The sequence below is a fragment of the Molothrus ater genome, chromosome 4 (assembly GCF_012460135.2).
Source record: "Molothrus ater isolate BHLD 08-10-18 breed brown headed cowbird chromosome 4, BPBGC_Mater_1.1, whole genome shotgun sequence".
Taxonomy (NCBI): Eukaryota; Metazoa; Chordata; class Aves; order Passeriformes; family Icteridae; genus Molothrus; species Molothrus ater.
In genome coordinates this window covers 16,087,689-16,100,006 of record NC_050481.2, presented here as the reverse complement: position 1 = coordinate 16,100,006, position 12,318 = coordinate 16,087,689, and the positions used below count along the sequence as shown (strand labels likewise).

General features: G+C 44.8%; 1 protein-coding gene across 2 annotated transcripts in view; it reads left to right on the top strand.

The window, feature by feature from the left end:
• AFF1 (ALF transcription elongation factor 1) overlaps window positions 1–12,318 on the top strand; it is a 67,338-nt gene that overhangs the window by 19,884 nt on the left and 35,136 nt on the right. For both annotated transcript variants that reach the window (XM_036382021.2, XM_036382020.2), the window contains exons 2-3: window positions 2,986–3,106; window positions 3,601–4,581. In XM_036382021.2, the coding sequence (XP_036237914.1) occupies window positions 2,986–3,106; window positions 3,601–4,581 (1,102 nt within the window). The remainder of the gene's footprint in view (window positions 1–2,985; window positions 3,107–3,600; window positions 4,582–12,318) is intronic.

Genomic DNA, 12,318 nt, shown 5'->3' with positions numbered 1-12,318 from the left:
AACTCCCAGGCTCCCTTGTGCTTGGTGTGTTGGTGCCAAGCCTCGAGGTTCAATTTCCCAAAGCATTTCTACAAGCCAGTAAGGAAGAGCTTGGGGGTGGTTTTGAGTTTTTTCTTGAGTTCTCATTCTAGGAGAATCTGAGTGTCAAAGCTGTGAGTCAGAAGAGGTTCCTGAAGAGCAGGAGTTGGGGTTCTCCCCGCAGCTTTGGCAGTAGCAGGGCTGGGGCAGTTGGTGCACCAGGGGCGCCTTCCCGGAGCCTGGCAGACGGCGTCTCCGTGTGGGTTTCCTTGCTGGCGCCTGGCAGGACGTGGAGCCCTCCTCTCCTCTTGGCACAGGGCCACGCAGGGCCTGAGCTGACCGTGGTTCTCAGAGGCTTTCTGCCTGGCTTCCTGACACTTGACCTTAGGGAGCTGCCCTGTGACTTACAGCATAGCCCAGCTTCTCAAAAGGTTTTCGTGACACCTATATGATAAAATAGAATGGGAAGGGGTTTTAGCTCTTGTCTTCAGGCAGTTTAAGGTCTGGTCTGCAGCTTAGAGAAGGGCAGGCTGCTGCTGTCAACTGCATTATGAAATGAGTAGCTACATAGTGTTTTTCCCCTTATCCTTCTGCTTTTGAAACTTCAGCTCCTTCTGTTCAATGAAGCTGGAGGAAAACTCAGAATGAAAATTACATTGACCCGATTCAGACAGGGAGGCAGAGGGTGGGTGGTGATCCCGAGCAGCAAAGGGGAGGGGAGTGACCCCTGGCCTGGCTGCAAGGGCAGCTGGCTGTGCATGGCCAGCAGCCCGGGCACAGTACCCCGTGAGGGTATTGAAGGCTGAGCAGTGCCCGGTGCTCCCGTACCTGTGTGAGCACCCCTGTCTGCTGGGAGGGTCCTGAGCAGGCACCTTTGTCTCCTCTTAAACCTTCAGGAACTGGCACCATGGCAGATAGGCAGTGTCCCTGCCCTTCCCCTCTACCCCCCCTCCACACTCTTTAGAAAGAATTTATTGCTGGGAAGAGAGCTTGGGGTCAAGGAAGGTTCAGGAGAAGAAAAGGCCTTTAGAGGTATTACAGCTGCTGTCTTTGCAGTAAGCAGCACATAAGTTGCTTTACGTTCAGTGTCAGGGTACATATAGGAAACATAGCTGCTTCTCATCATAAATATTATTGTTGTGAGAGACTCAAGTGGTTTAGGGTTTTCCTTTTGTTTGAATGTAATCAGAACCTCTGAGCAAAACAACTTGATTACTTGAGTTTGGGTGCTTGCCAGCCTAGAAATAGAAGGACATCCGTAATCCACATGGTTGTAAGCACAGTATTTTAGTAAAAAGCAATTTTCAGGGTCATAATATGTGACCTGCCTTTTTGTGAAACACATTCACTTAAAAAAATAATTTGCAAGCATACCATTTTAGATAGTAAATCTAGCCAATATTGCTTTTAGTTTGCCTTATAATTTTTCCTGAGTTTTGTGTTTTGCAGTTGGTGTTTCCCACACCTGACTGGACAAAGCTTTTCTGGCACACACAGTGCAACTGCCCACTAACTGCTTACAGATAGGAAATTGCTGACATGTAAAATTACATCAGATGTACAGGGGAAATGGTTCTATTGTACAGTTTATTACAGAAGGATTGTATGTATTTACTGAAGCAGTGGCCAGTGATTCCTGCTTTCTTCTTTTTTCTTTTATGAACGTTTAAAATTGTTTGTAGGAGTAGGGTACATAGCTACTATTGGACACTTGTGTTTTGCTATATTTGGAAACAGTTTGACACTAGCAAAGTTGGAAACTATGCTAAACGTGCACAGTCTAACCCCTGAATATGTTTTTCTGCCTTAGTGGTACAAGTACATCCTTACTGCAGTTCCGTATATAGAAATTTGCCATCTGTCAGCATCATTTTCCAGAGCTCCCACTGAATCAGGAAACCCCCTCTGCAGCAGTCAGACCTTTTGGTTAACTGCTACAGCAAAGCCAGTCCTCTGCCTCTCTTCTAGGGATGATTAAACTTTCAGAGGGTGGTTGTTGGTGTAGCATTTGGGAAGATGTCACTGGTGGGGTGGACAAGGCTTGCAAAGTGGGCACTTGAGAATTTGCGAGTATGAAGAAGAATATAGGAATTGTATGTATACAGTAGACTGTGCAGTAGGGTAGAAATAGGAGAGAGATAGCTGCATGCTTTTCCTTCCCCAATGTCTACAAAGATTAGAGCAAGAGATTCCCTTGTTTTGCAGTAGAATTTCACAGGCAAGGTGTAGTTTAAAGGATCTGGCTTTCTGTGAAGTCTTTCTGCTGTGCATGTGACACAGGTTTATTGGTGTTTTGGTGTGGGGCTGCTGGAGTTGAGTCCATGCAGATGTGGTTGAGGAGGAACAGGGGGATTTGACCTGGTGTTTTCTGAGTTTCTGAGACCTTTCTAAATATTTTTGTGTAATTGCTTGAAATGCAGCTGCTTGGGTTTCCTGGTGAGCAGCTTTCAAGCCTGTTTATTGCCAAGTAGTGTTGTCTTGTTTTTTGTCAAGTAGGCAAAGTTTGTTCTTTGAAAGTGGCAACACCTTCTAAATAATGGATTCTCTTTTACTCCTGGGTAAAGAGTTGGGGTGGAAGTCTGAACAACAAGAATGTTAGTTTTTCACAGTTATTGTTGCAAATGGATTTGCCAGCTGGTGTGCTTGTCACCCCCACTGACTGCTCCTCAATTTGTTTCACAATGAAATGGATGGATAGCTTTTTCCTTCCCACTGTTCCTGAAGGATGGTATCAGGAGAAGAAATCACTGAGAAGGATGCATATACCTTGTGTGCCACATTACTGTGTTGTGCAGGAAATTCTTGATGTAACTGATTTGTCAGCTGTAACCATCCCATAGATTTCAAAGTTGCTTTCATTTTGGATGTATGCCATTGTCTGAAACCAGGGTTTCTGCACAGAGTAGATACTTGTTGATAACACTGGTGTACCATGTTAATCATGCTTCCTTTCTCTCCTTCCTAAAGCTTGTGCAATGAGGACAGAAACTTGCTGCGGATTCGAGAGAAAGAGAGACGGAGTCAGGAGGTTCTGGAAGACAAAAAACAGTTCTCTGAGAAAACTCCCCTCTTTGCAGAACCCTACAAGGTAATGGGGGCTGGGAGGGGAAGAGAGGAGGAGAGAGGGCTGGGGTGAAAGAGAAAAGCTGTGGCTCTGCATAGACTTGAGCATGATAAATACAAACACAGCATCTTCCCATCTGCTTAATTTCAATTCCTCAGAGTAGGTACTTGAATCTCAGTTGGGTTGTGCAGAACCAGTATGGACTTTGGGCTGGCCTCCTGTAGTTTGAGGGAGGGTGCTTAGGAGTAGCTTGGCTGCCTGTCTGTCTGCAGCTGTGGGTGTAACAAATGAATCTGATGTTAACACTCCTGGAGGCTGCAGGTGCACCAAGCTTGGCTTGATAGCGGCTCAAGCAGTCCCATCTGCTTTGGAGAGATTTGTAGGATCAAGATGAGCTTACCTAACTTGACTCATGGTGATGTGTGGTGATTAAGTTAAGATCCTGAAGAATGTCTCTTCCTGAGCTGGATCTCTTGGGGGGCTTTTGAAATGTCCACCTCTTTGTTCTTCTGTTGCAGACTAATAAAGGAGATGAGTTGTCAAGCCGAATTCAGAACATGCTGGGCAATTATGAGGAGGTCAAGGAGTTCATGAGCAACAAATCTTGTCAAAACCTTATAGGGATTCCAAAGAGCGTTGCCCCTCAGTTTCCCCCCGGGCCGCCTGAGAAGGCCATCCGTACATTGCCATCTTCATTCCAGCACCTGACCCGCCGTCCACCCATGGGACCCATGGTTGTACCCCCTCGTCCTCCAAGCCACTCCAGCCACTACCAAAAGGCACAGCCCGGGACAGGGCCAGCTTTGGGTTTGCACAGCAAGAGCCGCAGCTCAGCCAGCGCTCGCAGCCACGGCCCAGAGCACAGCCGGGCTGGCCGGGACGCTCAGGCGGGTTTTCCCCACAGCCACCATGGCAAGCCTGGCAGCGGGGAAGGTCGAGCTCACGGCCTGCAGGCCTCCCCTCTGGCGCTTTCCCCCTTCCTGCCATGTTTGTTGTCTTCTCCCGTGGCACCCCTGTCACCTCTACATTCCAGCCAGCATATCAATTCCAGGTCACAGAACAGCAGCAAAAGTCATGGGTCAACCTACAGTCAAACCAAATCATTACAGGACTTGGTGACGGGATCACAGGAGAAGGAAAGTCGGGACAGCCCAGCCGTTACCTTGACCAGCACCACTCAGCCTTCCTCTCAGACTTTTCCCCCTTCTTTGACATCAAAAGCCAGTGCAATGCAGCAGAAACCAACTGCCTATGTCAGACCCATGGATGGCCAAGATCAGGCACCATTTGAATCCCTGGAGCTCAAACCTCTCCTGGAGGAATACCATGAAGGACCCAATGACGATGTCTCAGATTTGAAGGCAAAAGTTAAAGCTGAACTATCCAAGTTGGAAACCCTCTCTGAGCCTAAGGAAGAGACTGATGAGGATCTGTCAGATTTGAAGGCAAAAGCCAAAGTAGAACTATCCAAATTCGAAACCCCTTCTGAGCCCATAGAGGTGAGTGCAATTTTTGGGGATGTCTGTTGGAGCAGGGTAAGTTTGGCTGTGGGAGAACAGGTCATCAAACAGCAGCGACTGCCAGAAGCAGGGATGACTGTGTGTGTTTGGAAGGTGCATTTTGAGGTTGACCTGGGTGTAAGATACCTGTTTGAATGGTCAAAATGTTACACTTCCTGTGATTTTTCTGTTGTTTTCTCAGTGAGGCTACAGCAGGTTTTATGGTTCAAACCCGCCTTTGTGCCCATAATTTTTGTTTTCCTCTAAGGCTTGTTGAAAAGAAAGGGGAAATGATATGGTGAGAAGATCAAGTGCAGAGTGTTAGGACTCTGAGTGGTGGGTGGAGGCCCCAAATCCTCACTGAATATGGACAGCCACCAGTGCAGTGGATTCTGAGGTCACCTGGGTTTTGTGACTGTGAACAGCACAGATTCTCCTCTGTAAGTTAGTAAAATCTCACTGTAGACCCACAGGAAAGTATGACTTGATATTGCAAGTTTCCTTGTTGTACTCCATCTGTTTTTGCTGACCCAATGCCACCTCTCTGATTTGTCATATGGGATGGAGGCAGAAAGCAGGTAAAGCAGTGGGAGAGGAAGAGAAACATTGTACATGTGTTGTTCAGCAAATGCAGCTCCTTTTCCTGTGCCCTTTGAAGCCCAGTTTCGGCTGTGCCAAGGGACCTGCATGCTGACTCTGCCTGCCTTGGGACTTGGCCTCCTGTGAGCTCAAAGGCACTTGGTCCCCTGGTACATTTTGGGGATTTATTGTGCTCATCCTTCAGCCCTGATGTTATTGCTAGGCCCTATGGGATGTAGGATCCCATGGTCCTAAGGCAGCTGGGCAAGGAGAGATTGTTCAGAGATTGTTTCAAATTGTATTTTGCCACCTCTGTAATGAAAAGAAAGAGTGTGGGTGCAGTCTGTTTTTCATGGAAAAGGGTGTGGATCAGCTGCAAATGGCTGTAGGCAGTATCTTGTGGGAAATGAGAGGAAACTGTCAAAATGACATTGCTGAGAAGTTGTGAAAATACTTTCATGCTGAGAGACTATTTGCTACCAAGTGGGTTTGGCATTGCACATCACACCTCAAAACAGGAAGTTCACTGAGGTCACATTACCTTATTTGCTTAACCAGATTTTACTCCTGGCAGAGAAAGAAAGCAGTGCAGGGCATCACCTTCCACATTATCTGAATGTCTCATCTTTATTACTGTCTTATCTCTTTTCCCATCCCCATGCTTCTTCTGTCATCTCATGTAACTCTGGTTTAATATGGATTTTGATAGGGCAGCATTAGATATGATGCTGTGTGCTGAATGAGACCTTTTTCTCAATTTCTGTTGAGCACATGAGTCTGAGTCCAAATGCCCATGAAAATCCTACAGTTGCCAGTGCAGAGTAGCATTGCTCATGCTCCTTCTGTTTCATCTGTGGCAAAGTAAGAACACAGTAAAAAGGGAATTGAAAATAATAAACAAAAGTTTTTGCACAAGCCAGGACCCTGGTTTTAATTATATGCTTAGTCCATTTTGAAGCTGATAGAGGAACCTTTTTTGTGAATATGCTGAATGATCCTGCTTTGCAGTAGGGATCTTTAGGCTGTGGCCCCTGATTGTTTTCTGTGCCTAGGCAGGCAGGAATACAGGCATTTTGGATAATGGCTCTGTCAGCTCTAGTGAAAAATACATTACTTTGATTTCTGCTTTTTTTCAGTCTTGTCATTGTCACATTTGCTTACCTCTGTTTGGTCTCAATGATGAACATCTCTTTGATAATAGAGCCCTCCAGGGCTGAAGCTGGAGGGACAAGAGGGGGAAACAGTAAGGTGGCACCCCTGGGTATATGACCTGTGTGCTGGATGTCCTGTACAAGAGAGGCTGCTTGGGGGTCTGTTGGTGGAAGGTTGTCCCCCTCTTTAGTTCTTGGTGAAACAGGAGCTGTGGGAAGGCTCCTGCCCTGCAACGACCCTGACAGTGAATGGTTCTAGACTAGCAGAAACTCTGCTGCTCTTCCCTCCTCTTCCCTGAACTGTTTGGCCCCAGCTTACTGAACAGCCACATGCCAAATACAGTTTTTCCTGTAATCTCCCTCGACATGACTTAGGAAAGCCATTTCCTCAACATGTGTTCTGGTTAATTGAATTTCTAAGGCATGTTTCACCTGCAGCTGTGAATTCATTATTGACAGCTCCTGCTCCTGGGAACACTGAAAAGTTCAGCCTTCCAGGCCAAATAGACACACAGTTTCACTGCAGAGTGAATGAATCCACAGTGGATAACAGCGCAGTGACTCACTTTGCATTCAAAGAGACACTGAACAGCTCTTTCCCCTCTTCCCCAAATCAAAGCCTTCACTTTCAAATGTCATCACTGTTCCTTCAAGGCATTTTCCCAAATTTGTTGTGAGAAGGCTTAAAAATATAGCACAAATGAAGAAGCTTGGATGTATCCCTTCTCTTAATGTGTCAAGTTTTTTCTCTTCTCCAGCACCTAAACAAAGATGCTTTTAAAGCCATTCTCCCTCTCCATGTCTCTAGGAGGGCTGCAGCACCAACAAAGACCCTTGTATTGCCTCCATTGACACAGACTGTGATGTGTGAAAGGAATCAGTTTGACAGCAAGGGAAGAAGCAGCCAGGCTGTTTTGAGGGAGAGTGTTTATAAATCCTCAAGCGTTGTTAAGGGCATAGTGTATGGAGGAATGTACAGCCCTTGATGCTGATTGAAGATTTGGCTTTGTTTTCCCAAAAATTTTAGGGATGTTAGGGCATGGGTCCTTGTACCTGGTGTAATGAGGCCTCATCAGGCTCTCCTGCCTGTGAACTGGGAAGCAAAAAGGGAAGCAGCCAATTTAGAGCTCCTAAACAACAATGAAGCAGCCCAGATGTGTTAAGTCATTTTGGTAACACTGTATTATCCTTGTGCTCAAGTTGCTGTCATTGAGCTGTTTTCCTCAGTAAACATTTATCAAGGTTCACCAATTAAAATGTGGTTGTTATATAGTAAATAGGAATTACTAAATACCTACGAAGATGTTTGAATGGCAAATACATAAAAAGTCTGGTTTTGGACTACTCTTCATGGTACTTGAGGTTTTCTACCGGCAGAAGCTGTCAGGTGAACCCTGTAAAGTAGAAATAAATATATTGTTTTAATTCTGCATCCTTTCAAAATGAAAATCTTTAAAGACATATGTAACACTGTTGGCCTTATGTAATGAATACACAGTAGTCAGCATTAAGCTACTGTTATCTTTCTCCAATCTTTTATGTATTTCTCATTTACTGAATAGAAGGGAGATTGTGCTTTGTTTGGGGTTTTTTTTTTTTCCCTTACCCCTTGTAGTCCTTTTTTGACTATTTTATTTTCCTTGCTTTGCACCAAGACAGGCAACAAGGTGTTACTTCTGTGTCGCCTCTGCAGCCTTTTTATAATCAGAAGTGCCTCAGGTGATTGGAGAAGGGTTTCCATGCTTCCCCACAGCCATTGTGTCAATTTGTCTTGCTGCTGGTATGTGACTGCTAAAGAAGCAGATCAAATATGAATGAGAATTGTTACTTTTTCTGACTGGTTTGGATAAGAAAAGTTTTAAAGGTAAAAAAAGTAAACCTCAATCTCACCATGAGAACTGAAGCTGTCATTCTTTGTAGGCTTCCCTAACAACTTGCATGTAAACATCTGAAGCTGTGCCATACAATGCCTTTCTCACGAAGGGCGATGTGGTGTAAGCAGAAATGAATTGCAGCCAGAGGAGGGTTTACTGTGGGATTCTCTGCTGCTCATTGTCATACCAAGTGCCCAAAGATAAATCCTTTCACTTGGGTCTTCCCCATGTTCCCTTTTGGCTCTCAGAAGTGAAAGCAGTTGGTACTTTTTATGCTCTTACATTATCGTAATGTCTTGTTCCCCTCACTCCCTGGGTTGCAGGTACATCCATAGGCAATGACCTTGATTGCTGCCTCTTGGGATGGTTGCATGGACCACAGGCAGTCTAGGGGTTTGACTAGTGGTTATGAGGTCAGGATAGCACACAGCTTTTGCATTTTTAAATGCATAAACACATTTTGGCTTCTCTTGTTTTTCCCTCACATGATGAGCATGCAATATCTTAGGAGAAGTCAGAGTCAATCCCAGTTGGCAGGAAAGAATTGTATGTCAGTGCTGTGTTTTGTTTGGGTTTTTCAGCTAAACCAAGCCAGAGCGTACGGGTGTAGTTATGTAAACAGAAAAAGCTACTTGTATTTGATTTAATAGGTCAGTCCCACTGGATGCAAAAGAGGATTTTCCCTTGTGTGCATCTCCTTTGGAAGAAGCCACATTTTCTATCCAGGCTGGAAATAAACCAGCAATAAAATGCCAAAGCAGCTCTGATGGCTCACGCGAATCATCCTCCACCAACCTCTCTGTAGATTTCTGAAACTCTCCGCGCTCTTTCTTGCACTAGTGGAAAGTGCCAAAGGGACAGATGTTGCCAATTTGAACCGTACAGGGGGAAGGCAAATATTGCTAAGCAACCGAGTGCTTGAGAGAATTTTTCGGAGAGGAGCCAAGGGAGTTATGTCTGGGAGCGCCTGCAGCTTCTCATGGCTCGGTGTGAGGGAAGAGATTAAAAGTTCTTTCCTGTCAGGGCTGACGCCGCCAGCACAAAAGACACCATAACCTATTGACACTGATTAGGGCTGACAAGGCAATGTATGAAAACAGGAAATCTGCCCTGCCATGTGGGAAGGCAGTAAGACATGTTCAGAGAGGTAAGTGCAGCACACAGCCGGTGCCAGGGTGGGGTCAGCAGTTGGCTTCAGCGGGACCAAGTGGAACCCAGGCAGGCACCCGGCCCCGTGAAGTCCAGTGGAGGCCGTGTCTGCCTTTCACATCTGACTGGGAGCAGGTTGCTGAAGGACGGGCTGGCAGGGAGAGGGGAGTGTTTCCAGTGAGTCCTGTAATAATTGCAGGCTGCCTCCTGTAGATGGAATTAACTTCTCTAGTTACTGAAGGATGAAAAAAGCTTATAAACGAGGCAAGTCTTAAAACACCTGTGTGTGGTTGTGCTTCTCCCTGGCCAAGCAGTACTTCATGGGTAAGTGCCAGCCTGGAGGTCTTTGCTTTGGTGGTCACAAATGCCACTGGAGATGTTTCCTCAGAGAGTGAATCTGCTTGTTTCAAGCCTCTGAATTATTTTGGCTGTAGACTCCTGGTTCAAGAGATGTGTTTTCAGGAATGAAACACAAGATTTATCTTCCTACATTGGTCATCACATTAGCACTCTCCTAATGCTACTTTGAGCACCTCCTGGACTTTGATCTGATTCTTTGCTTTTTTTGAGTATAGGAAAATGTTTAGCTAGCATGTGCTTTGTATTGTATTTCTTACTTTATGGGAGTTTTTGTTACTGGTTACCAGTGAGCCTCGGTGGAAGTGGCATTTTGCAGCTTGAGGATGCTCCATAGAAATATGGGCCAGCACATGATGTGGGTTATGGCAAGTCTGGTGGTACTGCCTTTGCTTCTTGGGCACTGCTTGCAGTGCTCTTGCCCCACGTGGGTGCTGCAGCAGGAAGGTGCCTCACTGAGGTGTTGGTCAGCTCTATGGTTTTCAGTGAGCACCAGCATCAAGGGGAGAGGAGTTCCCCTGCTGTTTGTATGAGCTGGTACAGTCCTGCTTGGAGAAGAGCTTCTGATGGCCCTGGATAGGGCATGAGATTGCCAGAGCTCACCAAAGCTTGACTACAGCAATGGTAATTTTTGAAAAGAAGTCAGCAAGTAGTAGTGTTCCTGCCCTGGCACACTACTCAGTGCAATCTCTTTTTATATGAGTTATGCCTCTCTTATTTGTTTCCTTGTGTTGTTATTCTGTGCTTTGAAGTTTCAGGTCTCATTTTTCATTTTCTCTGATGTCTAACAATGTTGCTGTCTGAATTATCTTTAACATCCTTCTCCCTTCCAAGCTTTAGATGCCAGTTTTTATCTTCATAATGATGAGCATTTATTACTTAGACAATAAAATAGTGCTGTATTGTTTTAAGCCAGCAGAATATTTTAATTCCCTGTTGGAAAAGGTGATACTCCTAATTGTTTGATCTCCTGCTTTTTGACACACCAATTTCTCCTCCAAACTGCTTTAGCAGTGTTGCATTTTCTTGCCAATTTGTTCCCTGGGTCAAATGGTTCATAAATGTCATTAGATATTGAGATGCTGTTTTTGCATGCATTCAGGGGTATCTTGGCAGTCCATTATACTCCAAGTAAAAGGTCTGGGTGCATTCCCAGAGAGGCTCTGCCATCAGCCCAGCTTCCTTTGCATGCACCCAGCCACAGGGAGACAAACTGCAGCGGGCATCACTTTGTGCTCATTTCAGACCCAGCAAGGGCTGGATGCTGCAAAGTGTCCTCTGTCCCCTCCTTTCCCCACTGCCTCCTTCATCTCATAAAAGATACTCTGGCCTTCTATGAGTCCCTCCTTTCCAGGATACTGAATTCAACCACTTTGGCCTTCCTGCCTATTCTTCAGATGGAGCTTTTCTGGAATCAAAGGAGGAAGGAACAAGGGTGATGTTTGCTTTGGCTGCTAAGGAAATAGAGCTCAACAGTACTTGGCTTATAGACTAATTTTTAACCAGTTATGAAACTTGACCTAAACTCCCATTGCTTACAGAAACTCCAGTTTAGGTGACTTGTTCAAATGTGCACTTTCCTTTGAAGACAAACAGTAACTTTTGCTATTCAAGAGATTGCCATGTAGCTTGGGTTATGCCACAGTCAGAAATGTTATCTTGGCTGGCTGGCTAAGCTTCACTAAGTGAAAAGAAAAAATTGACCATTAAAAAAACCCAAAAAAACTACTTAAAGTTTTCAGATCTTTTTCACTGCTCAAAGTTAGAAAGAATAGCAACAACATAGCAATATTTATTTTTTTCCTTTTCTTGAGAGATGAGAGAATTCAGTTTCTGTGTTAGCATAATTTTAAGAGCTTTTGTCTTGAATTAGAGCCTAAATGCAAGTATTTGTTTTAATACACTATTGAATTGAAAGCACCCCCAAGGAGAGAAGTGAGTGAGCACGTCCCCATGCTTTTTAAGGTTAACTGCTGTATGTGTTTACAAGTATATTTCTGTGTCTGTAGAATGAGCACACTGGCAGAGGGACTGAGCATTTTACAAGTTTGTTGTAAAATAAACAGTGTGTGGAATGATTCCTTATTAACTCTGTGGTATCTATTTCTTCTAAAGCTTATATTTTTTAACTTGGTTTAAGAACATTAGTTTTTTTAAACATGACTTATGCATGTTGTGTTTTGAATAGCAGTGGCTTGTGAAGAATGCTAGAGGTTTAGGAGGATATAGGATGAATTCATGTAACAGGAGACAAAGTTATGTTAGATTCAACCTATTCCTCCTCAGACAAGGAATACTTTGGTTTCTTTCATCAGCCTGTCAGCTTACTGCTGTTCAGAACAAGTTGTAATTCAGACTTGGCTGGACACCATCTGTTCTCTAGAGGTGAAAGGTATTGGTATATTCAGCCTCAATGTTTTCACTTGAAGTAGGCATTTTACTGAAGGTGCTCTTGGGCTGTCACATTGCTTGTCTGCATTTTTGCTTTGTTAATCCTTGGCTGTGTGTGCTGAAGGAATGCCATCTGTGCTTTACCAGTGCAAAGGACATCCCTTGCCTCCTTGGTGCAGGTCAGCTCCATTCCTGCCCCTCTTTGCCAACGCAGTATTGATGTTACCACAATAATA